Source organism: Scyliorhinus torazame, chromosome 2 (genome assembly GCF_047496885.1).
Source record: "Scyliorhinus torazame isolate Kashiwa2021f chromosome 2, sScyTor2.1, whole genome shotgun sequence".
Lineage (NCBI taxonomy): Eukaryota > Metazoa > Chordata > Chondrichthyes > Carcharhiniformes > Scyliorhinidae > Scyliorhinus > Scyliorhinus torazame.
Genome location: NC_092708.1, coordinates 151,183,563 through 151,208,985, shown reverse-complemented (window position 1 = coordinate 151,208,985; position 25,423 = coordinate 151,183,563). Strand labels below are relative to the sequence as shown.

The window sequence follows — 25,423 nt, the reverse complement described above, 5'->3', positions numbered from 1 at the left end:
TAATTAGGTGATTGGGCTAGACTTTTGGTTTTCTCCAAGATGTGATGTTTTCTAATTCCTTGTATGTATATTTAGTAAAAAATGACAAGTTTATTTGAATTGCTGAGTAAAATGCGATCAAAAATCCATTTATTATTAAAATTGTCATAGATTGTCATAGATTTAACATACAAGCAGTTCCTTCAGCACTAATAATCACATAATATAATTTAATAACATTTACATCTCCACTGAAACAGATCTAAAATGTTTAATGCCCAAGAGCCCACTACAAAATCAATATATTTTGTACCTAGTGTTCTTAATTTCATAGAATCCCTACAGTGTAGAAGGAGGCCATTCGGCCCATCAAGTCTGCACTGATCTTTCGAAAGACCATCCTATCTAGGCCCAATCCCCTGCCCTGTTTCTACAACCCAACCCAAGGGGCAATTTATCATGGCCAATCCACCTAACCTGCACATCTCTGGACTGCGGGAGGAAACTGGAGCACCCGGGGGAAACCCATGCAAACAATGGAATCTGAATTAAACCCGGGTCCCTAGCACTGGTGAGGCAGCAATGCTAACCACTGCCACCATGCCACCCCGTTATTTGTAATACATTGAAGGCACTAACAATTGTATAGACAACACAAAGTACCCTATAACTGAACCAAAAATGGGTAAATCCGCTTTATTGCAAATTCGTAATGACTGGCAGAGGTGTGATTTTCTGTACTTTGAGGTCCTTTTATTACTAAAAGAGGTTCAGGGGAACAAGGATAAAATTGGAAAATTTAAAAATATTGTTTTTTTTATCCTTTTAGATTTCCCACAACTGGCTCTAATGCCCCAGTGAGAGACCTTTTGGGGTGCTTGCCTGCCAATTATCAAAAAATGAGAGAGCTGCATGAGTTCCCTTGTAGTCCAATGCCCTCACTTTTCAGTTCTGACCCCACACCAACACCACCCCCTAGCAAAAACCAGGCTATTTGGTGTCTGGACCTGATGCTCGTTTAATAATAAGATCTCTAATTTTCATTTTAAAAACCAGGATTTACGAAATAGTTCATTTTTGGGTGCGCATTTATTTAATTAGAAACCTTCAATAGAATTCTTGCAATTCAAATTCTTGTATTCTATTCTGTCAGATTTAATCAGCAATGTAACACTAACTTTTTAAAAATGCTTCAGGAGTTTTATATGCATAGATCTGTTTTTGCAGATTTTTTTTAAAAGCCTGACCTTCAACACAAAATCAAGGTTTTTACTAATAAAGGTATACATCAAGACATTGGGTGACAAATTTAACTTTGTATTTAAGCAAAGATAATCTGCAAATTTGGAAGCATAGTATCCATATGTGAATAAATAACCTGATAGTTTACAACTAGATAACTTTTATTTTCTCTTTCCCTTCTCCAAAGTTAAATGAATCTGATGTAATGCTTAACTGGTGAATTACGCTAGGGTGAGCAAAGTAGTTTAAGCTTCATGGTTTCAGCTTGCTAAAACCATTTTAAATAAGTGGCAGATAGTTCATGTACCCCACTGAAAACCTTCAAAAATTACAAATCTCTGTTTCAATGCAAACTGTTCATTAATTGCCTAAGAAGATCCCAAAACCAAGTTCATAATTGGAGATAGGAGGAATATTGCCCCACACATTATACATTTAAATACAGGAAATTGGGAATTGTGCATCTATAATTATCAGGAGAAGTTTGGTCATATTAAGTTCTCATTTTAACTCAAAACTGGACAGTGCTAGAACTCTGATATAAATAGTGGTTACTTGTTGAATATCAGAAAACTACTAACCCAAAATTCAGCTTTCTTATTTAATTCTTACCCTCATCATTCATGTCAGACCATGTATCCTACCCATAACAGCTCACTTTCAACAGTGAGCACATCTGGTAATGTCTTACTCAAAAGACAAACACACCAGCTACACTAGACATCTGTGGTTATTCTGCTTGATAATCTAAATCCAATATAACAAGGAATTCATCTAGACCCCAGAAATTCTGATTGAGTTGACTGCACTGCAATAAAGCCACCCGCGTTTCTGTCAACTGACTTGTTTCCTGGTTGCATTTTGGTGCATTACAATGTCACTTCATTTGTTAGTACAATCCTAACAATTTAGCTACCTTTTGAGCTTCAATGCATGGTTTTAAGAATTGATGTAAATTTTGAATGGACAGAAATTTATGTTAGAATTTGTTCTTCATTTATGAACAGGCACTTAAATTCTGCTATTGATGCTCTAAATACACTGAAATGTGCTGTAGAACCTTAATTTCTGAAATTTACATTATTAGCCATCAATGTCTTATTCATGATCTGGTCATATTGCATAACTTTTCTTTGAAAACATTCTTGGTTTTTTTTACAAAAAAAGTCCATCCTGGGAAATTATGAATACGTTTTTCCAACACTTTTTCAAGTAAGTGTTTTGTAATCTTTAAATCTGCTCATCAAGAGATGTCTTTTTGACTTGGTTGAATAATGCTGGTTTGCTTCGGCAAGCCTGGATCAATATTCTGGTTTCCGTTTCCTGGCAATGGGATTAAGTTCCTAGGCAAATTTGACTGGTTGAATCCATTCTCCGTGGTTTGGGTGGAGCTTATGCTGATCTCATCTGGTTCAGAGGTAGTGACCGGGACTTCTGCTGTTGCTAGCTTATTGGAGCTGGGTGATGATTTAAGGTGTGGAGGATGCCCAACTGGCAAAGTGTCTGCAGATACTGGACAATCGTTTTCCTCCTAAAGTGAATATAAAAACACATTTAATGCATGGCCAAGGATTTTTAGTTCCAGATAAATGTTAAGAGGACTAAGGACTTTTTCCAAAATTAATACAATTAGTTTATTATAAAATTAAAAATGTCAAAGTTATCGAGGCTGAGATAGAACAGTACTAGAGACCTGCAGTTAAAAGCAGCAGAAAGGAGAAGCCAGCAAGAGAGAGAAAAAAAATAATCAAACTGTAGCATCAGTGCAATTGATTTTGTTGATGAGTATTTCTCTTTTTCTCCCTGTAAACTTAAACCAGGAGGAAATTAACATTTTTCAATTGGGGCAAGTACAAGTAGTACATTGCTAAGTATCAGCACAGATTAGGTCTAGAGGTATTAATTAAAAATAGTTTAATCGAGGTACTAACCAGATTCTAAAATAAATTGTTATAACTTTTGGCTTGGTGAGTCATGAAGAAAATATTCCTGTTGGCTCTGTAATTAAATGATGAATTATTATGACTACTCCCATGAAAGTTTACCAAGGAACTTGGTTAAGGGAGTTTTTAAAGACACTCCCCAGTCAAATCTGCAAAAGGTATGAAAGGAATTTTACACTGTACAAGTGCAAAATTCCTTCTGGATTTCTCATAACTATTTTCTTTAATTTCCCAAAACACAATTTTTCTAATACAACTTGTGCCATTATAAAATATATTTAACAGCATTTGCTGCATGTTCCCATTGTGATTATTCCTCATTTTGTCCTTTTCACCAGACCAATAGATTTGCTTCTGACATCTAACATTGTAAAGTCAAACAGGTGTTTGGAAGAATTTAAAGCTGCTTTCCCCACAAATGTTTTGGGCATCCAGCCCAGTGATAAAATGCAGGCTTCTGATGCTAATTGTATGTTCGATCTCAGAACCCTGGTTTTCCACCTCCTTCTTACTTTGGTCACATTACCGATGGAATGTATTACATCACAGGGGTCACTTACACACAGGAGGTGCATTCCTGGCTTGTGCCAGGGAGGTGTAATATTTTGGGGACAGATTCACTGCAGAAGGTCCTGCCACACTGGGTAGGAGAGGTAGCCTGGCAGCTGTCTAGTTTACAAATACTTTTAAATTGCCAAGAGTTTTAAATTTCATTCACAGGATTTGGGAATTAGTGTATCATAAACCTGCTGACGCGTGGCTGGGCACAGTTCCCCGTCAAACAAAACTAACTGATGGGAGAAAGGCAAAGAGGAGTGTGTTGCTGCATTGTTTCTACATTCACCAACCCATCAAAATTCAGCAGCCGGAGTTGAGAAGGATACGTCAAGATGTTAATATTTCTGCTGCAATTAAATCCAATCCCAACTGTTTCGAGGTGCGATTCCTTTTGATGCCATTATGTGCAACACGGTAGCACAGTGGTCAGCACAGTTGCTTCACAGCGCCAGGATCACGGGTTTGATTCCTAGCTTGGGTCACTGTGCAGATTCTGCACGTTCTCCCAGTGTCTGCATAGATTTTGTCCGGGTGCTCCGGTTTCCTCCGACAGTCCAAAGATGTGCAGGTTAGGTAGGGTTACTGGGATAGGGTGGAGGCATGGGCTTAAGTAGGGTGCTCTTTCCAAGAGCCGATGCAGACTCGATGGCCGTATGGCCGCCTTCTGCACTGTAAATTCTATGATGATTTCAGTGTAACGTTATCAAAATAGGATGATTAATCTAAATTTCTGACAGGATCCTCCTTTATTTAGGATGATGCTCACTCTCTAGAACCAGTCAGCATCGCCCCTCACCCACTGCCTCATCCCATCCAAGCAAAATTCAGGGTGAAACTACAGCACATTGAACATGAGGTGCATATTTATTATTGTGAAACTTTTTATCTTGAAGTTCTACCTGCTAAAATGCAGAAATAGCAATGTCTCCGTGCTATAGTTAAGATATGAGACACACGGCCACTTGCCTTCACTTGAAGCAGGCAGCAGTTTCTTTTCTTTCCATTTCAATGGCAGCATCGGTATCAGGCACCCCCTCAGTTACCTTCATCATGTAGAAATGGGCAAATAAAATTTGGAAAAGGTGCTGAGGATGCAGTTTCTGATGTCAGCCATCATTTTGCATTGTATTTTATGAGGATGGCCGCAATTAAAATATTACTTGCTACAAGCTAAACACATGTTTCCCGACTAAAACGTCTACTTTTGCAGCGTACGTTTTTTCACAGCTGATTTCATTCAGTGTTTTGACTCTGAATTATCACAGTTTAAACTTAAAAATTATAAGAGCTACCCTTGAGCATATTGATGAACAGAGTGAGATTTGTAATATAAAAGTGTCAATTAACCTGCAGTACATGATGCTCAATGGTTGTATTTGTCTTCGCCAACTTCACCATCTCTATAACTTGATAAAAGGCAAATGCAATAGTGACCCAAGGTGATGAACTGATGGCCCAGGCTGGCTTTGTAACATCTTCCTGGTCCTCTTGGTACTTGGTCTTTTTTAGAGGAAGTTTGGTTTCAAGGTGGGGCATCATACTATCTGAGTGGTGTTGCACGAGGTCGATGGTCGCAATGGGAACCGGGCTAGATGGAACTGGAATCCGTTCTGCCAGCATTTTCTTTTCTGAATAATCAAGAAGAGATAAAGTAAAAAGGCTCCACCAATGATAATATACTAGAAGATGGAGCAGAAATTTGAAGTTTTCACTTATGAGCAACGTGGTATAGAAGTGCATCAGCTATGGAAGTAAAATAATTAAACTTAATACTTTTATTACTTAAATTCTTCTAATGCAAGATAAATATAATAACAAATCAGAAATTTAGGAGGGATTTTGTTATACCTGGACTGGATGAAGCAAACAAAACAAAGAACAAAGAAATGTACAGCACAAGAACAGGCCCTTCGGCCCTCCAAGCCCATGCTGACCATGCTGCCCAACTAAACTACAATCTTCTACACTTCCTGGGTCTGTATCCCTCTATTCCCATCCTATTCATGTATTTGTCAAGATGCCCCTTAAATGTCACTATCGTCCCTGCTTCCACCACCTCCTCTAGCGAATTCCAGGCACCCACTACCCTCTGTGTAAAAAAACTTGCCTCGTACATCTACTCTAAACCTTGCCCCTCTCACCTTAAACCTATGCCCCCTAGTAATTGACCCCTCTACCCTGGGGAAAAGCCTCTGACTATCCACTCTGACTCTGCCCCTCATAATTTTGTAGACCTCTACCAGGTCGCCCCTCAACCTCCGTCGTTCCAGTGAGAACAAACCGAGTTTATTCAACTGCTCCTCATAGCTAATGCCCTCCATACCAGGCAACATTCTGGTAAATCTCTTCTGCACCCTCTCTAAAGACTCCACATCCTTCTGGCGACCAGAATTGAACACTATACTCCAAGTGTGGCCTAACTAAGGTTCTATACAGCTGCAACATGACTTGCCAATTCTTATACTCAATGCCTCGGCCAATGAAGGCAAGCATGCCGTATGCCTTCTTGACCACCTTCTCCACCTGTAAAGATTATGCATTTAAGGAGAGGTTTGGTGCAGATGTGAAGGAAAAGGGACCAGAGGAATATGAGGTCAAAATGGAAAGAGATAATTCTAGTGGGAGAAGACTCGGTTGATTATAAATGCTGACATAGGTCAGTTGGACCAAGTGACCTGTTTCTGCAGTCTAGATTCTGTGTTTGCAGTGGCTGTACTCTGCTCAAAAATCCTCACTCCTTGTCATACGTTCAGGTTGACTACTCTGGTTAAGTGTAGTATTTTCAAAGCTACATACCCATTGGATGAATCTCATAAAGATATTCTATTAGTAGGTTTGCAGTTTGCACACATGGTGCATGCTTCAGTAGCAGGTTAACCACAGTTACAGTTCTGCAAATATCATCAGCCAACTGTTTACCTTAACGACAACAGAAGATGCTAGAAATAGCAAAAGACAGCTTCTGTGGGGAGAGAAATAGAGTTAACGTTTCAAGCTAAACAGTTAACTCTGTTTCTATCCACAGATGTTACCCGCTCTGCTGATTATTTGCAACATTTTCTGTTACTTCACATTTCCAGCATTTGCAGTATCTTTCTTTTGTATTTACCCCAATATCTCAAATGCTTCCTGCAGCATGAGACTTTTAATCATTGTAAATATACTTTTGAATTTGAATAGATCCTGGTACTACTTTACAGTAAAAGAAAGGCAAAATACAATGGATGATGCAAACCTGAAATTAAACATTTTGGGTCATAATTTCTGTGCAGTGGCAATCACAGTTGGATTGCCATTCTGCTCCTAGTAGCTCAGGCTGAAATGTAGCCACACCTTTCTCAACTGATGTTCTGACTCCGGTAGAAATAGAGCAGTGCAGTAGATTCCTGAGGCCTTCTGTTGAGCTTGAGACGTCAGGAATTAAATAAGTGTGTAGGATTCGGTGGTGGTGGTGGGGGGGGGGGGGGTTGTTGGTCAGGGGGGTGGGAGAGATGTGATCAGTGGGATGGGTGGCCAATGAAGGTAGGGGCTGGATAGGTAGTCAAGGGGGCCTGTGGGGGTTGGAGGGGATAGTTGGTGGCGTCCTGTGGGGAGGGGGGGGGGGGAGGAGATTCGGGGTCACTTGGGTAGGGTACGCTTAGTGCTATATTTACCCAGGATTGGAGGTGGTTTTAACTTCTAATTCTTCCTGGGTATCTATTCCTTTCGGACAATCAGAACAATCCAAAGGCTGCAATTTAATTTGAGTAGCAGATGGTTCCCAGTGCAGGGCAGCTGCCTTATGAATGTTTAAAATTCCTGGGCAACAGACTTGCAGTCTTTGTGTGGAACATCTATGTGTGTGCGGGGAGGGGAGGAAAGAAAAGAGTGTGGCCCCCAGCGCATTTTTGCCCCTCCCCCCCCCCTGGAAAATTATGCGCCATAATGTGCTGGAAAAACAGTGGGTCTCGCAGCACTTTGTGGATGTCTGCTCTCTCAGCTAAGCCTCATCATGCATTATTAACTGAAAGGCTAGACATCCATTGGTCTGTTGAAACAGCTACATCCCAGGGAAAACATTTATTGATTGACAGTTCTTGTTTTTTGATCTCTGTCAATTGCACAATGTTTATTTACAAAGGATAAAGAGTTTTCAAGTGCTTACAGTTTCTGCTGTTGATACCTTAAGGATCTGGATGTTTGACACTTTTTTATTGTGCTGTAATGAAAACATTTCTGGCAAGAAAGTAGTAAGTTATGAATGAATAACTTTTCTTAAGCTTTTGCACACATCCTATTACTATAGGGTCCATTGGTTCTGTAGAGTGTATATAATGAGTGGGCATTGAGTTTCCATAGCTTTGCATGGAAGTTATGAGGGGGCATGGATTGGGTAGGGAGGCATAGCTTGGCATGGGGAGATACGGGTAAAAGCTTTCAAACTTACTTTTCCAGAAATCCCCCTTTCAGACTATGGTTCACTCCACCCCTGTGGGTCCATAAATCACGAGTCCTTTGAAAGTTGGCGTAACTCTCTGAAAATGCGGAGGACTTGACATGCCTATCTCCACTATGGTGCTGTCCAGGTCAGGAGTGCAGGGTGCAAATTCACGACCTGCACTAGCCTGCACCCTTAACTCACACTGATGAAAATTGGGAGAAATGAAAATGGGATCAGGAACTCCAGAATTGGAACCTTGGCTCCATTTTTACATCTCCGCAGAGTCTTCCCGACTCCATGAAATTACAGCCCGTTAACTTTTTTTTCTCCTTCGGTGCTGCCCGATCTGCGAAGATTTTCAGTCACATTATTTTTAATTGATGGTGCTTTTTTCTGATAATGCAGTATATTGTATAAATTGATAGGGTGGATTTCTCCCATGCCCCTGCCAATGGGTTCAATGATGGCTACAGGGGAAGAATATGGCAAGAGGCCCAAAAAACGTTTTTATGATGACGTGGTTTTCTGGGGCTTTTCCACTGATGCCTTCCCTGGCGGATCGGGAAACCTGCTGGAGGCCAGCGTGAAACTCACTTGCATCCCACTACTGGGGTGCAATGAAGCTCTGACCACCCACGCCCAATTTTCTGCAGCGCCAACGAGAAAAGGAGCTAGTTACATGATTAATGAGGTCGTGTTTGGAAGGTTTGGTGTCTTTCCGTCAGCATTCACAATGGGAAACGATTTGGGTGTGATCGAATGGCCTCGTCGCACCAGACTTGGTGAAGCGATGAGGTTGATAAATCTCGAGAGAGGCCTCTCGCGAAATTTGCGACTCTCTGAACACCTACCGAGAGCTAACGAGATCTCGCGAGACGGCGCAATCTGGATCTCTCTCTCACTGGGTGAGATCCAGATTAACATATTTAAGTAAGCCATTAGGTTCATTTAAATATGTCTGCGCCTTCTTCTCCCGAGGCCCAGGAACAAATGCCCGCACACAGGAGACCTTGTCATGGCACCATTTAGCACTGGTCCACACATTCGTAGACTAGGTGTAACTGCACCTGGGGAGGGTGTGTCTCCCAGGGGGGGGGGGGGGTGTCTCCCAGGCCATTGGAGGCCTCCAGGTGGCCGGGCTCTGAACAGGTTGGCACTGCCATGCTGGCAGGGTTCCAGGCTGGCAGTGCCATGATGCCCATGGCAGAGATTGGGCTAGGTGGGGTTAGGCGAGATTCGAGGACCCCTTAAGGGCAGCACGGTAGCACAGTGGGTAGCATTGTTGCTTCATAACTCCAGGGTCCCAGGTTTGATTCCCGGCTTGGGTCACTGTCTTTGTGGAGTCTGCACTTTGTCCCCGTGTCTGGTTGGGTTTCCTTCAGGTGATCCGGTTTCCTCCCACAAGTCCTGAAAGACGTGGGGCTGGATTCTCCGATTCTGGGGCTATGTCCCCACGCTGGCGTGGGAACAGTGGCGTTTTACGCCAGAAAAAATGGCGCAAAGCAGCCACCGATTCCCCGTTTTGCTAGGGATAGCATGCCGGCAGCGTGGAGCACCCGGTTCTAGGTGCCAATACGACCGGGATAATTGTCGGGTCTGTGGCCGCGCTTGCGCACGGCAACGGCCGCGCCGTGCTACATGGCAGAGGGCGCATGCGGACCCAGCCTGCAAAACAGTGCCCACCCTTTGGCCGGCTTGTGTGCCCTGGACCACCCCCAACAGTCCCCCCCCTGATCGGCCTCTGGCGGCGCTGGACTGAGTCCGCAGCCACCACGCCGAGTTCTCGACGGGTGAGACCATGATGCGACCGATACCATCGGGAACTCGGCCGGTTGGTGGCAGAGCATTGGGGGCGGGCCTCAGGAAATGTCCCGAGGCTGTCGATATGCCACTTTGAAGAGGGTAGAGCATCGCAAAAGCGGCGACACCCACGATTTGGTCGCAAACTTGGATTCTCCGGCCAAACTCGAATCCAGCCCGTGCTGTTAGGTAATTTCGACATTCTGAATTTTCCCTCTATGTACCCGAACAGGCGCCAGAATGTGGCGACTAGGGGCTTTTCACCGTAACTTCATTGCAGTGTAAATGTAAGTCTACTTGTGACAATAAAGATTATTATTATGCGGGGTTCCGGAGTCCGCAGTGCGGCGTCGGAGGGTGGTTGGGAGATCGGGCAGCATTTAAAAACAGCGCCCCGATCTCCCTGCACTGACGAGCAGTGAGGCGGGGCGTTCCCGACCGCAGCCAAAAAAAGAGTCCCGTTTGATCGCGCTGCAGGCCTCGCTATACGCACCCATTCAGGATTCTGTTGTTTGGGCATGAGATCGTGCCCTTTATGTTCCTGCCTGCCACAGGACTTAGTCCCAGGATGGAAGAATTCAGCCCATGGGGTCCTAAATTCCAATGCCTGGGGCGAATGCAAGTTTATATCTTTGTTTGGGGGGGGGGGGGGTGGCTGGCGGGGGCGGTGGCAATTGGTGGTGGTTGAATTACACTCATTTGGACTAGACCTTAAAGTTCTGGTCGGGGTTATACTCGCTTTTTCCCTATTTCTCAATGCAGGATGGGGTCTCCCAAGAAATTCCTTTCTTTAAACCTTGGTGGAGCTCTCCAGCAAACTAACATGAGTCCCTTTGAGGCTTTTTACTGGACTCCATCCTTTATTAGATTAGGGTCCATGCTAGAGGAGATTAAATATTTCCTGTAGTCAGAATGGCTCCAGTGGGAACCAAAAGGTTTATCCCAAAAACTTCTCTTCAGCCCATTTGAACTCTTGCCTCATAAGGGTGGTTCATGCCATCGATGCACCCTACAAACACTGGTGTCTTGCACCTTCTAACAAACACCCCTTACTTGGAATTTGGAAGGAGTCTCTGGCCTTGCTCAAGGTTGGAAAGCAGGTTTCACTCTGCTGCAAATACACCAGAAGTTGGGGACTTTGTCTGCATGGCTCCTGGAAGGTAGTGGACTGGGAAGGAAGGGCGAGGGAGGTAAAACCATCCCCTTACAGCTGTTCACTGGAAACCGTTAGCCCACGCCAGGACAGAGGTGTAGCCATCTGGGATGGCCACTTCCAGAATACAAAATGGATGCTTGCAATGAATGTAGGGAACTATGGACAATGTTAAGAAAGCAAGCAGGCACAGAATCTGTATGCATATTGAGAAGGCAGCTCACAGACAAGACTGAAACTGTAGGTCAATTAACATATTGATGGCCCATCTCCGGGAACAAAGGAAAGATACTCAAGCAACCGATACTGTTTCAGACATCCCGGCGCCAGTTCCCCAACCGAAAGCACAAACAAAGCCAGGCCAACGGCCACATAGGACCCGCCTAGCCATCAGGGCATCCACCCCTTTATTGGTCAAGATCAATACCAGTGATCAAGATGCGGCCCAATTAATTGGGGCCAAGTTTAAGGCCCGCCCAAAAGCGCACGAAGCCCCTTCGGGTATAAGAAGAAACCCCCGAGAAAGAATCGCTCTCTTGGATTTGGCTCTCAAAGCGGAGAGACCCATTCACCAGCTGCACCAGAAGCAAGTAAGTCCAAGGTCAACGCTCGCTACCAGACAGATGACCTTAGCTGTACTACTTCAAACCCAGCAGCCTCAGAACCGAACAACGGCCATTGTTCCTCTGATTAAGTGGGCACCCGAAGCTAAGTATAGGCGTTAGCGTTAGAGATAGTTTAGTTTGTAGTACTTTGTGCATGAGTAGATCTTACTGTGTGTTGGCTCTTTGATCAGTATTCGGGTTTGAACCTTGTGACGGTATCGAAAGATACCTGGCGACTCTAAAGTAAACATAATTAGGATTAAGGAAGGTGACCATATTGATCGCCATATTTAGAACCAAATAAAGAGAGCAACATTACTGGCGACATCTGATGGGATTCGACCTAGAAGTGGCCTAGTCACTCCGGGAGAACCCAAAATTTGAATTAGAATCCAATTGGAAACAGAAAAACCACAAGTGTAAGAACAATACTGATCAAACCTCCAAGATTCGGAAGTATTTTATTTGCATGCGTACTAACAGGGACATAAGGTAAACCTGAGTTATTTTGTTGCATAAAACTGTCGGGAGTTTTGTAGGCCGGAAATTAGCGTAAGCCGTACACCACTTTATCAGCCCCTGTTCCAAATTCGGTAGAGACCCCAGAGATAGCGATAGAAATGGCAATGAAGGCAATGGAACGCCTTATGAACCCCCAAGAATTTGAGGTTACATCGACCAGTAGAGTAGGACAGTGTCCCGTATGGGAAGAGGAGATCAGAAAATATCTCAAAGGGAAAGGATGGCCCCTTTGGAGCGAATTCTGCGCGAATGATGAAACAGATCCCGGAATTATAGGGCATACTTGGTGGGAGAACCTGACAGAGATCCATAGGAAGAGCTTAGGGAAAGCTCGCAAGCCGATGGCAATAGTGTTCTGCTTGGCACAATTGCGAGGCACAGAGGAGGTCGTGAGGACAATCCAGAGAGATTGAGGAGAGGGACAAGAGTAGTGAAGGAGATGTGAACGGATATGAGAAAGAGAACAAGAAACTGAGAGAGCAGTTAGCGGTGAGGGACAAGTAGATGGATGATGCCAAGCGGGCACACCAATCTTGTCTCGCCCATTTGAGCAGCTTTCAGTCCCAATATGACAAAGCCAAGCAAGACATGCAACGCGCGGTGTTGGTAAGGGAGGAAACGGAACAACAAGTTGAGCAGTTACAGAAACAGTGTAACGATTTAAAAGCAGCCCTACGAGCACTCCACACTTCCACGAAGGAACATTGGCAGAGCTCGGTAGACCACGCAAAGTGCCGGAAGCAAATTGCAGAACTGCAATCTCTGCTTTCTGTCCAAAATGGGTTCCAGAGCACGTTTGGGCCCCAATTAGAACAAGAAAATGGCCCTGATTGGCAGGAGTTAAATGAGACTGCCCATAGATATGTACATGGCACATGTACACTTGAGAAACCACAAAAGAGAAAAGCACCCCAACCCCCGACTGCACAAGCAGAGCACAACCCTATGAACCCTGTCATCACACAGCGCAGGGCCACAATGGAAGGAAACCCAGATTTTCTGAACACCACCCCATTAACCGTCACTCAATTAAGGGACGCATGCAACAAGATAACACCGTTCCTACCCACATTGGACCCCCACCATTACTTTGCAGGAGTGAAACAACAGGCGACCATGTGTGGCCTGGATGAAAAGGAGCAAGTGAAGCTCACAGTTTTGAGCCTCGACCCCTCAGTCGTGGCAGCCCTTCCCGACCCACAAAATGTAGGAGGAGGCACACTCCAAGAAATGCACACAGCGATCCTAGATGCGATCGGTTATAACAAAGGAGACCCCGTAGAAGGCCTAAACAAGTGTAGGCAAAAGAAGACAGAGCACCCCACAGCGTTTGCTGGACACTTGTGGATACATTTTACAGCGGTATTTGGAGAGTTAGCCCGCGCCCATTTGTCCCCAGATAATATGGCCAAATGGACCCGGATCCTAGTCTCATGCGACAGAGGCAGGACAGAGAGCTTGCGCAAATTACGACCCCTCAGACGAGGCCCACAACGAGAAATGGGTTTTGAAACGATTGTCCCGCGCTTGGGAACAGTCCATTCAAGGTAAAACAGCTTATGGTATAGCAGAGGAAGAGCAGGCAGACATGCCTCCAGTTAGGACGCACCAGAACCCCGCATGGGTGAATGAGGGAAGAAACAGCCCACAGCAAATCAAATCCCAGGAGTGTTATAATTGCGGCTAATTAGGACACTTCGCACAAGAGTGCGATGCGCCCCAGAAGCAGCAGAGAAACCTACAGACAGGCACCTTTAAAACGAATAGGGCAAAGCCAATTCAAAGTGTTAGCGCCCGTTCTGAGAACGCAGATATGAATGGCACCGACTGATGGTGTTCAGGCTCCCCAACTTGGGTCTGCGACACCCTTTGGGACAAGTCCGGTAGACAGGGTCTATGGCAGGCACAGTCTGGGGACACCCTGTTGCTCTGTTTCTCTGGTTATGAATATGGCGGTCAATATGGTCGCCTTCCTTAATCCTAATTATGTTTACTTTAGAGTCGCCAGGTATCTTTTGATACCGCCACAAGGTTCAAACCCGAATAAAGAGCCAATACACCAGTTAATTAGTTCAAAGTCAATACTATTTATTTACACACATAGTAAGATCTACACATGATCAAGTACTACAAACTAAACTATCGCTAACGCCTATACTTAGTGCCCACTCAACAAGAGGAACAATGGCCGTTGTTCGGATCTGAGGTTGCTCGGTTCGAAGTGGTACAGGAGAACAGCTAAGGTCGTCCGTCTGGTAGCAAGCGTTTACCTTGGACTTATTTGCTTCTGGTGCAGCTGGTGGATGGGTCTCTCCGCTTTGAGAGCCAAATCCAAGAGAGCAATTCTCTCTCAGGGGTTTCTTCTTATACCCGGAAGGGCTTCGCGCGCTTTTGGGCGGGCCTTAAACTTGGCCTCAATTTATTGGGCCACATCTTGATCACTGGTATTGATCTTGACCAATAAAGCCCTGATGGCTGGGCGTGTCCTAGGTGGCCGTTGGTCTGGCTTTGTTTGTGCTTTCGGTTGGGGAACTGGCGCCGGGATGTCTGAAACAGTATCGGTTGCTTGAGTGACTTTCCTTTGTTCCTGTAGATGGGCCATCAATATGTTAATTGACCTACAGTTTCAGTCTTGCCTGGTAGCTGCCTTCTCAATACGCATACAGGTTCCGAGTCTGCTTGCTTTCTTAATATTGTCCATAGTTCCCAACATTCATTGCGAGCATCCATTTTGTATTCTGGAAGTGGCCATCCCAGATGGCTATACTGGGCACCTGCTTTTCAGTTTAACTTTGGAGGAGAATTAAAGGCCAAATATGTTTTAAACATATTTAATATTACATAATAACATTTCAGTGAAATTTCTAGTCAGGATTAACACAGTTCCTGTGAATGTGATAGTGATAAATACCTTCATCTTCATCAGGCACGGCCAACCATTGGATCAAGGCAAAAAGTAGGAGAATCACTAGAGAGGCCATACCAATCCCACGGAATGTTTGTGGAGCACCTGAAATCCATATCACACAATATTACTGTATGGAAATACCCTGTTCACTTATGAATCACAAGGTACTTAACATATACAAAGATAATTTCAGTAAAAGGCGTGACCATGACGAAATGAAATCTGATATGACTACAATTCAAGCCACGCAGTATAATAGCATGTTAGTTTGATAGTGATGTTAGCACAGTGGCATGCCATCTATTACGATTCACTGTAGCGGCCGCCACTTGTGAAACAGATCACCACTACTGGCCCATGAACTGGGCAGGAGTTTAAACACTAGCTCTGGGCATTCTGAACCACCCAGTGCCCTCCACCGTTTGATTGTTTATTTTTCTTCCATTCTTCTGGGCACCCATCATCTCTCTGATGAGAGGAGACAGACAAACCTAGCACTGAACCTCGACACTGCTCTTTAGTTCGTTCAAGGAGTTGCTGGAAGAATTGGGCCCTTCAATACTCGCCTCCCAGCAAAGATTTATCTGGCTCTGCTTGGTATCTTCCTGTGGCAGAAATGAGATTGGAAATCTCATAAATGATGAATTAATGGCCACTCTGAGAGTCTGAGTGCTGCCGGGGAGGGCGGGAAGAGAGCGAGTATCGGGTGCAGGCAGGCGTTTCCAGCAAACTCCCTGATGACTGCTTCAGAGAGTTGCAATATTGTTTCAATGACATTTGCACCAAACGTATACTGGCAAACTATCATAGCGAATTAAGCAACTGGCAGCAAAACACACCTAAATCCTCAAACATTTTATTTTATTTAATCCTGGATATTTTATCCCACTCAGGATCGGAAATGGTGAAAATACATGAACGCCGCCTGACCACTTGATCCATGTGCCAAGTATAAAAGTGCACAGGTCGTGTAAAATTAGGGCCAATCGTATACTTAATGAAGTTAACTGTGGTTTCAATTGTTGACGGGTGCACTTCCGATGCTTGTGTGCGTCCCATGACCAAAATATCGCATGCGGGCACCATGATGTCAGGACGCATAGTCGACATCTTCTCATGCAACATCATGTGAGTTTGGGTCAGCCAAGTATCTGCCTAAAGTCCATAAAATTGGCCACTGAATTGTAGAACATGCTTGCAAAAAGGAACTCACAATCCAATATAACAAACAGCAATTAATTATTCATTCAACTTTGCCCTAGGTCTTAGAACTTTACTCAAGGTTTCACTTCAGGTGAACATTTCTTTTTTGAGTTGTCATCCTTCTTTGGGGACGTGTCAAATTTCTTGATGCTGGGGTTAGTTTCTCCAAGCCTTTTGTCGGTTGGCCTGTATGGAAACCTGATACAAAACCTAACCTCCCTGACATTGGCATTCTGCCAATTTATAGATATGTACCTAATGTAGTAGTTCTTCACATGCACATCATGTAACAAGCAGCTTGATTCAGAGGGAACCACCAAATTCAGTTTGTTAGAAAAGATTAAGATCAATAGGATGGTTTAAATACATTGCTCAGGAAACTGCAGCTTATCCAATGATCCATTATGTTTAGATTATTTCATGACTAAAGAACTGTAAAATGTGCAGAAGCTTGCTGCTGTACTGTGTATTGCAATGGAAATGAATAGAAACGCAGAAATTGAATTTGGTTACCAATATATCAGGGTACAATTAAAAGTAGTTCTGTTCTGTTTTGTAATTTTTGTTTCTATCATCAATGTGTTGACTCCAGTCAAGTATAGACCAGGTGGTCTTCTCGTACTGTTTAGTTGCCACAAGGGGTACCATTTCCTAAGTGGGCATTTCCCATTTCTGAAACTGGACGGTAAGTATATCAGCAGGCTACAAGACTATGTAAGGCTGTCACAGCTAAAGACAATGAGCGCATTTCTCCCAAAACATTATAAGGGCGCAATTCTCCGGAAAGATTTCCAAGTGTGGGAGCAAGCTGTGGAACTGCTGCGAGCTTCCCGACTCTCATGCCGGAGAGGCCAGCCAAGCTATTCAGCGTTAATTGGTCCACTTAACGAGGCCCCACAAACATCTCGCCACAAATGAAGATTCTCCAGCGCTCGCCAGCACGACCCCACCCCCCCCCTCTCTCTCTCCCACTGACAAGGTCGAGCAACACTTAAACAGCAGTTGCAAAGCGAGCCCCACTCAGCTCACAGCAATGGCACTGAGATGACCAGCCTCAAGATTCGGGGATGCAGACCTGGGGAGGTTCCTCGATGCGGTGGAGGCCAGGAGGGTTGCCTTGTTCTCTTGAGGGTCCTGGAGGGTGAGCCACGGGGCAGCCAGTGCTGCCTGGGGCGCGGTGGCGTCGGCTGTGAGCTCAGAGAGTGCGACTAGGAGGACTGGCCTCCAGTGTCGTAAGATGGTCAATGATCTACACCGGCCAACACAGGTGAGCTGACACCAATGACCCCATTCTCTCCTTCTCCCCCCCCCCCCCCCGCCCCACCTCGGAGACCTTTCTGCCCCCATGCAAGCATCCTCCAACCTTCCTTTCACCCCCACCTTCCTTTAACCCCCCTAACCCTCCTTCACACCCCCCCCCCCCCCCACCACTGTGAACCGCGCATGCGGCTAACGATGCTCTCTCTGTGTCTCCGCAGGGGAAGCTCTCGCACCATCACCAGGAGAGGGCCCAGGCCTTTGGAGGAGCGCCGGACATGCGAATCCTCACTACCTTCGAGAAACGGGCCCTGACGGGGGTGGCCAAGGACAGAGCGGTCGCCAATGTGGAGGTTGGCGGACGCTACAGAGATGAGGGTCCATCAGGCCCACCCATATTTAAATGAGCCGTAAATATCACTGGGCATGATCCAGATTGCACCAGGCGCCGTGAATCACAAGATCTGTGATCAGCCTAGCTCGATGCCCAACTTGGGCCTCTCCCATCATTCCCCCTTCGCACCCAGCTCCGTGCCGGGTGCAGCACTATGGATGCACCTCGCCCAATGTCATTCCCATTTGATGGTCATGTACATATATATTCCCGTAGGAGTTGTCGTATAATGATATGGAAGGCACTGCCTGAAATTGGTGGATGCAGAGTTCACATAACTCTCAAAAGGGAATTGGATATATACTTGATAAGAAAACAAATGTAGGGCTATAGGAAGAGTAGGGGAGTGGAATACCAACATGTAAACCCTTATAACATATGGCAAGCAGGTGGGTAAGTGCAGAAGAGATTACTGGTCAGACATAAGGAAATTGGAGCCTCTACCACCACTATTCCTAGGCCCAGACTACAACATGTATATAAAGTGAGACTCCTTGGTGGCCAGATGGCTAGACACTGCTTTGGATCAGATTTGTGTCAACAGTCTGGGGCCCGTTCCCTATTTTGGCTAGGGTAGATTCAGGACCTTCCTCCTTGCCCTCCCGATGGCGGAGGTCGCAACACTGTAGGTCGGACGTGCCTTCAGGCAGAGAACTGAAGAAAAAGAAGTTGATGCCCCAACGCAGATCCTTGCTGGATGCCACTCGTCACATCCTGCAAATAGATTATTGCTCCTTATCCTTACTGTCTATCCTTTGTTGTTCAACTGGGTTCCTGAGTAGGTCAGTAAATTAGCATTCAATTCCATGAGCTGCAATTTTAGATAGGAGTCTCATATGGAAGACTTTATAAAATACCTTCTGAAAGATTATCGAAAACAAATCAATTAACTTTCCTCTGGGCACTACTTTAGTCACCAATTCACATAATTCAACCATGTTTCTAAAGAATGACCCACGCTTTAAGAATCTACCGAAGAGCTGCCACTGGCTTGATGGGCCAAATAACTCTGCGAAACTATAACTCTCCTCAACCCAGTGGGCATTGAGATTGAGCATAACACCCTAAAATCTATCTGGACTGAGACCAAGCAACTGAGCATGAACTGGGTATGGAGCCTTGGATTTTCCTTGGGTATCTGGCTCAGTGTTTCACCAGTCAGTGCATTATCCCAGTGATCCTGGTTATATTTTTTGCTTCCTTCATTTTTAAAACAGATTCTGGCCTGGCAGCATGGAATATTTCTGGTTTAATAGCCTCGTGTTGCTCTTTACTCGAATCAGCTGAGTAACTAAAGTGAAAGGTGCATTCTTTTTAAGATTGAAACGTTAATGATCTACCCAGACCGTCCTGAAAAACAAGTTTTATTCTACAATATTAACATCGAGAGTCTCCAAGAGCCAAATGAGAACGGAAGGGAATTTTTAAAGGTCAGAAAAGACAATTCAGCAGCTCTGAATATTAATATGCTGCAGGGAAACAGAACGTGAATGAGGAATGGTTTTTCCAAGATAACGTGATCATCATTAAGTGCTCTGAACGTTATATTTATTCAATATTCTATTTGTGATTGTAGCCATAAATTTTTATTACAATAAATGACATGTGTACCTCTAAATGAGCTGAAGCCCATCAAATTCATTAGTGTTCAACACAGCATGAGAGCAAGATAATGAGGAGAAAAAGCTGCTGCTGTTAGATAAATAATGAGCTTTTCTCTCCCAATTCTCAAAATGCCAAGACAGGAAATATGGAAAAAAGCCATCATGTCATTACTCACCAAAGGCATTTACCATTACTCCTCCCACCATGGCACCGCAGCCTCGACCCAAACCCAGATGGAGCCCTTGTAGAATTCCTTGTGTCGAAGTCCTTAATGCGGGAGGTACAGCTGCACTGAGATAGGAGATGCATGCAGCCCATACAGCTGCATGGGTAACACCTACAGACAAGTAAAAGTCTTTTCAACATTTGATTTACATTCTATTTAGAATATACAATATTTAAATAATGAAATGTGTTGGTCAAATATGCACTACCTTCACGATTAAAAGAAAATGCATCTTTTTCTAAGGCATCAAGAAAACCAAGGCAAAGGAATTCCGATTTAATTTTTCAATTGAATTAATGATATCTCTTTTTGTGATGCATAAAACTTGTCCAAGATTTTTTCTCAACTTTATGCAGAGAATCATGGAATGGTACAGTGGACAACGAGGCCATTCAGTCAGTTGTGCTTTTACTAGTTCTTTGGAAGAATCATCCAATTTGTCCCAATACTCTACTCTTTCCCCATAACCCTGTAATGTTTGTCCCTTCATCTATTTATCTAATTCCCCTTTGTACGTTATTACTGAATCTTCAACCACCACCCTTTCAGGCAGTGAATTCCAGATCACAATACACTGTGTAAACAACACAAAAATACAGTCAGCTTGAGGTGAAAAAGGAAAATGGTTTTTTTACCCAGCAAATGAGACTAACTTTACCGATTTCCACTCACTATATAAATAACAAGTGGAGGAACCATTCTACTTGATCATTTTTGTGCTGATATTTCAGGGAGGAATATTATAATTATTTCATTTTGCCTCATTTTTAAGGTTTCAAAATTTTCTTAACGTTTCCTTACCTTGCAACACCTCCATGGGGAGTACATACCATGCATTTTCCAAATAAGAGATATACAAATACCGAGCTGTATTACAGGCCAGACCAATGTACAATACCCTGAGGCACAAACAGAAGCACAGTTAAGTACAAAGAGATGGCTATCCTGAAAATAATCCCAAATTTTATGAAATCTTAAAGACTAACCAATCTCTGTAACATTGCTCATAGGAAATATTGGGGGAAATTTTCTGGACTCCCCACGCGTGTTTCTTGGTGGCGGGAGGTGGCCCACCCTTGGCCAACAGTGGAATCTTCTGGTCCCACTGCCATGAAATGGGATTTTCCATTGAATTCGCCTCACGTCATCGGGAAACCCACTGTGGTGATGCGCCATCGGCGGAACCGGAAGATCCCACTGGCATGAACAGACAGAGGATCTCGCACATTGTTTTATATATATGAGCCCACTAAGTCCCTCAGTTTCCCCTTTTCTCATTTTGTTTATTACTCTTCTGTTTTAATTATTCTTCTTCTCTTCCTGTTTGTCTCCTTTTCATCTTCATTTGCTCACTATCTCTCTACAACTGCACACTTTTAGTGCCTTTAGTGCATGCACTTCACAGGAGTGTTATCAAACAAAGTCAGACACAGAGGGGATAGTAGGATAGGTGACCAATAACCTGGTTAAAAAGGTAGTATTAAACACCAGGTTAAAGAAGTGTGTGGAGTTTGCACTTTCTCCCCATGTCTGTGTGGGTTTCCTCCGAGTGTTCCAGTTTCCTCCCACAGTCCAAAGATGTGCAGGTCAGGTGGATTGGCCATGATGAATTGGGCCTAGGTAGGGTGGTCTTTCGAAGGGTTCGTGGAGACTCGATGGGTGGAATGGCCTCATTCTGCACTGCAGGGATTTTAAAGAAGGTCGGAGAGGTCAAGACATAAAGAGGTTTAAGGAGAGAATGCCAGAGTGTAAAACTTTGGCAGCCAGATGGATGGCCAGCACAGGAGCAATTAAAATTGTGGATGCAAAGTAGGGCACAGGCAGCAGAGTGTTTGAATGACCCGAGGTTCATGGAGGACAGTCAGCCAGGAGTACACTGGGATGGTGGTCAAGTCTCAAGGTTTTCAGCATAAGATGAGCTGAGACAGGAATGGGATTGGATGATGTTACAGCGGTGGAAATATATGGTCTTTGTGACAGCTAGAATATGTAGTCAGAAGCTCACCTCAGGGTCAAATACGACACTATGGTTGCAAACAGTTTGGTTCAGCCTCCTACAGTTTGCCAGGGAGAGGAACGGAGATTGTGGCTAGGACTGCAGACAATAAATATGGTCTTCCGAATATTTAGTTGGAGGAAATTTCTACTCATCTAGTATTCGATGGCAGACAAGTAATCTGACATACTGGAGAGAGTGGAGAGGTCGAGAGAGTTGATGACGTGGTAGAGCTAGATATGGTCAGGATACATGTGAAGACCATGCAGTGTTTTCGGTTGTTGTTGTCGAGAGGCAGAATGTAGAGAAATAAGAGGAGACCAGAGTTAGATGCATGGCCTCATGCACCACAGAGAATGCTACAAGAGCAGGAAGGCAAACCATTGCATATTAATTCACCATTTAAAAAAATCTCTTTAGCAAACATACCTTGAAAGAACTATCCCAAAGAGTCACTGACCTTCACTACAGAGTGGCTACATATAATGACGCAGAGAAGGCTGACAGTAAACGTAATATAGATTTATTTATAAGGGTCTGCATAATGCAGCATCTTACTCCCAAAGCAATCCTAGCTGGGAGGACTTATCTCACCAGGCCCTGATCTGGGTCTGCTTTTAACCTCTGCTCATAGCTCTGCTCCACGAATCCCATAGGAGATCAATGAAAGCTTCCCCATGGTTGTCGTGGGGGTTCTGACACCAGAACAATGATGTTTTACCTTTACACTGGGCCAGTGAACATGGGGCTATATGGAAGTTCTGAAATATGCAGGAAGATTTATAAACAATCCAAAAGGGCAGCACGTGACACAGTGGTTAACACTGCAGCCTACGGCACTGAGGACCCGGGTTTGAATCCTGTCCCTGGGTCACTGTCTGTGTGGAGTTTGCACATTCTCCCAGTGTCTGCATGGGTTTCACCCCAACAACCCAAAGATGTGTAGCCATGCTAAATTGCCCCTTAATTGGAAGTAAAAATAATTGGGTACACTAAATTTAATTAAAATAAAATAAAAATTTTTAAAAAAATATAAAGAATCCAGAACATCGAGGCCTTGAGATATGTGTAACATGCTTTTAGCAAGGTGACTTGAAAATTGTTGGAGCCATGTTCACGGATAGTTTTGCGATATTTTCATAAGTTTTTTTAAAGTGGGGTGCAGGCTAAATTTTCTTGTGCTTTAGAAACTGTCACTGTTTGTTTTGTATCCTGGAGGTTGGTTTGAACTTTTTGGTGGAATGTAATTGGGAAAAATTTAAATGGGAGCAAGGCTTTGCTTAATATGATTGGCAAAGAATGAAAATATAAAGTAACAAATTACAGAAAGGATAAAACACTTCATCATTGAAAATAAACAAAATTGGCAGACAGACAGATCAACCTGCGGCAGGAATGTCATTAAAATGCCTCGACATTGACAGGAAGTAAGTGAAAGGCTCTCAAATAGAGGCAGCTTCGGACAAATGTGCTATTTTATACCCATAATCCTGGATCGTACCCAGGGCTGATGTAGTTTGAACCCATATAGATATATTTTATACAAAATTATGTTTAACTATTGATTTTCTTTTTTAAAAAGCCTTTACAGCTAGTTTTCATGTTTTAACGGGAAGTTTTTAACTAAGGCAAAAATACAGCATAAATATGGCATATCCCAAAATGAGACTGTCCCATAGTTACCTGGCCATGCATACTCTTCCCATTTCATGTTATAGCAAAGCAAATTTAGTGCAAGCGCATAACAAACTGACTATGTCAGGTTAAACATCACTTGAGCCTGTTTGAGGAAACAGAAAAGCAGAACAATTCAAGCATAGCTTTACTCAACAACCTGACTGGAGCCTTTTCCATTCGGGGCACTGGTCTAAAGAATTGTAAAGAAAGTGCGATTATATTTCATTTGAACTTGTGTGGAAGCTATATTTATTCAGTCAAAAGAAATGCAAAGTTTCCACCTGCCGAAATTTAATGGACATTTTTAAAAGTGCAACTACATCTTATTCACCGGGTTTTCTGAAAGGGTAAGAAGGTATAATTAAGGGATTGATGGGAATTAAGGCATTCAATTAGATCAGAATATTCTAAAGCTTCCTGCAAGTTTAGAAATGTTATTTGTAGTGTCGCCACGACCAGTACATTCCATGCATCTCTTAATCTAAATCCCAGCAGCTCCTGAGAACTGCAGATGACCAAGGTTAGAGAGCTGTAATTTTGTGATTTGACAGGTATAAGCTGGTGCAAACCGTATGCAGTAATGTCGTTAATGCAAGGTTAGAAGACGAAGCAGAAAGAAGAGATGCAGTAAGTTTTAACTAAATGGCTATAAGGTGTTGTCTACGGCAAAGCAATTACTGTGGTTATGGGTTGTTGTCTGTGATTATGTTTCTTTAACCCTTACTACTTGGCAGTGTTTAACACCTGTTGAGTCTCCAACTCTCATTTCTGGTACCTGGACAAGTACACACCTACGCCTTTCCCTATATTAACAATTCTATTGCCAACAGAGGGTGTAAGTGGGTCTTTGGAACATATTTTTCCTTGATCCTTCCTCCAAGAGCTGGTGGCAGTAAATCTAAGCAGCAGCCACAAGCAGATGGATTCATCCACAAGTATGAAGACAGATGTGCTGACCTCTGATCTGGCTTGTCCTGGAGTAAAAGGTATAATAGATAATCAATGTAAGGAAGAATTGCTCAGTGGGTGTTGGTCTACAAAGATGGATTGGGTGTGGTCGTGGTGTAAATCCATAGAATCACTACAATGCAGAAAGAGGCCATTTGGCCCATGAAGTCTGCACCAACCCTCTGAAAGAGCACCCTACCTACTCCCACTCATCTGCCCGTTCCTGGAACCCACCTAACCTGCATGCACATCTTTGGACGTCAGGGGGCAATTTTAGCATGGCAAACCCACTTCCTGCATATCTTTGGACTGTGGGAGGAAACCCATGCAGACATGGGGAGAACATGCAAACTCCACACAGTCACTCAAGACCAGAATCAAACCCAGGTCCCTGGCGCTGTGAGGCAGCAGTGCTAACCACTGTGCCACCTTTAGGTTCATTTCAAGCCTAAACTCAACTGGCTGCAGGATCCTTGGCCAGGCCAAGCCTTGGCCAGTACCAAGAGGTTCAACTCCTAATGGACTTAGGCCCAAAGCACAAGACTGTCCCTAAACTTGGCACTAACTGGCAATGTCAATCAGAGAGAATACAAGATAGCTGGTATGGGAAGAAATCACCACATTGGTTCAGTAGACATGACCTTCTGTGTGTTGCACAGTAGAGGAAGCTTTATTCTATATCCAGCTATGCTATACCCCAATTGGAAATTCTTGATGGTGACAATGAACAGCTGAAATGGGAAGAGTTCAAGTCTCCAGCCCTAACTGTAATCGTTTTGATGAGTAGGAACAACGGGTAGAATGGGACAGTGACACAAAATAATAATAATAATCGCTTTTTGTCACAATTAGGCTTCAGTGAAGTTACTGCGAAAAGTCCCGAGACTGTAAATAGGCTGTACTGGATCAGCTGCCCATTATACACAGCATTTGATCTTTAATTCCAATGACTGCGATGGAACTGAAAATCAGGTGCTATGTAAGGTA

At 43.9% G+C, this 25,423-nt stretch overlaps 1 protein-coding gene across 4 annotated transcripts in view; it reads right to left on the bottom strand.

Moving 5' to 3' along the window:
- Positions 1-99: 99 nt before the first annotated feature.
- Positions 100-25,423, bottom strand: part of mfsd6b (major facilitator superfamily domain containing 6b) — a 193,660-nt gene continuing 168,336 nt past the window's right edge. For 3 of the 4 annotated variants that reach the window (XM_072478327.1, XM_072478346.1, XM_072478337.1), the window contains exons 3-7: positions 20,617-20,714; positions 19,765-19,926; positions 15,134-15,232; positions 5,070-5,350; positions 100-2,752 (exon numbers count right to left, since the gene is read on the bottom strand). In XM_072478327.1, coding sequence (XP_072334428.1) covers positions 2,465-2,752; positions 5,070-5,350; positions 15,134-15,232; positions 19,765-19,926; positions 20,617-20,714 — 928 coding nt within the window. In that variant the 3' untranslated portion in view covers positions 100-2,464. Of the gene's footprint in view, positions 2,753-4,688; positions 4,766-5,069; positions 5,351-15,133; positions 15,233-19,764; positions 19,927-20,616; positions 20,715-25,423 lie in introns of all 4 variants that reach the window. The other variant, XM_072478355.1, reaches the window with a different exon arrangement.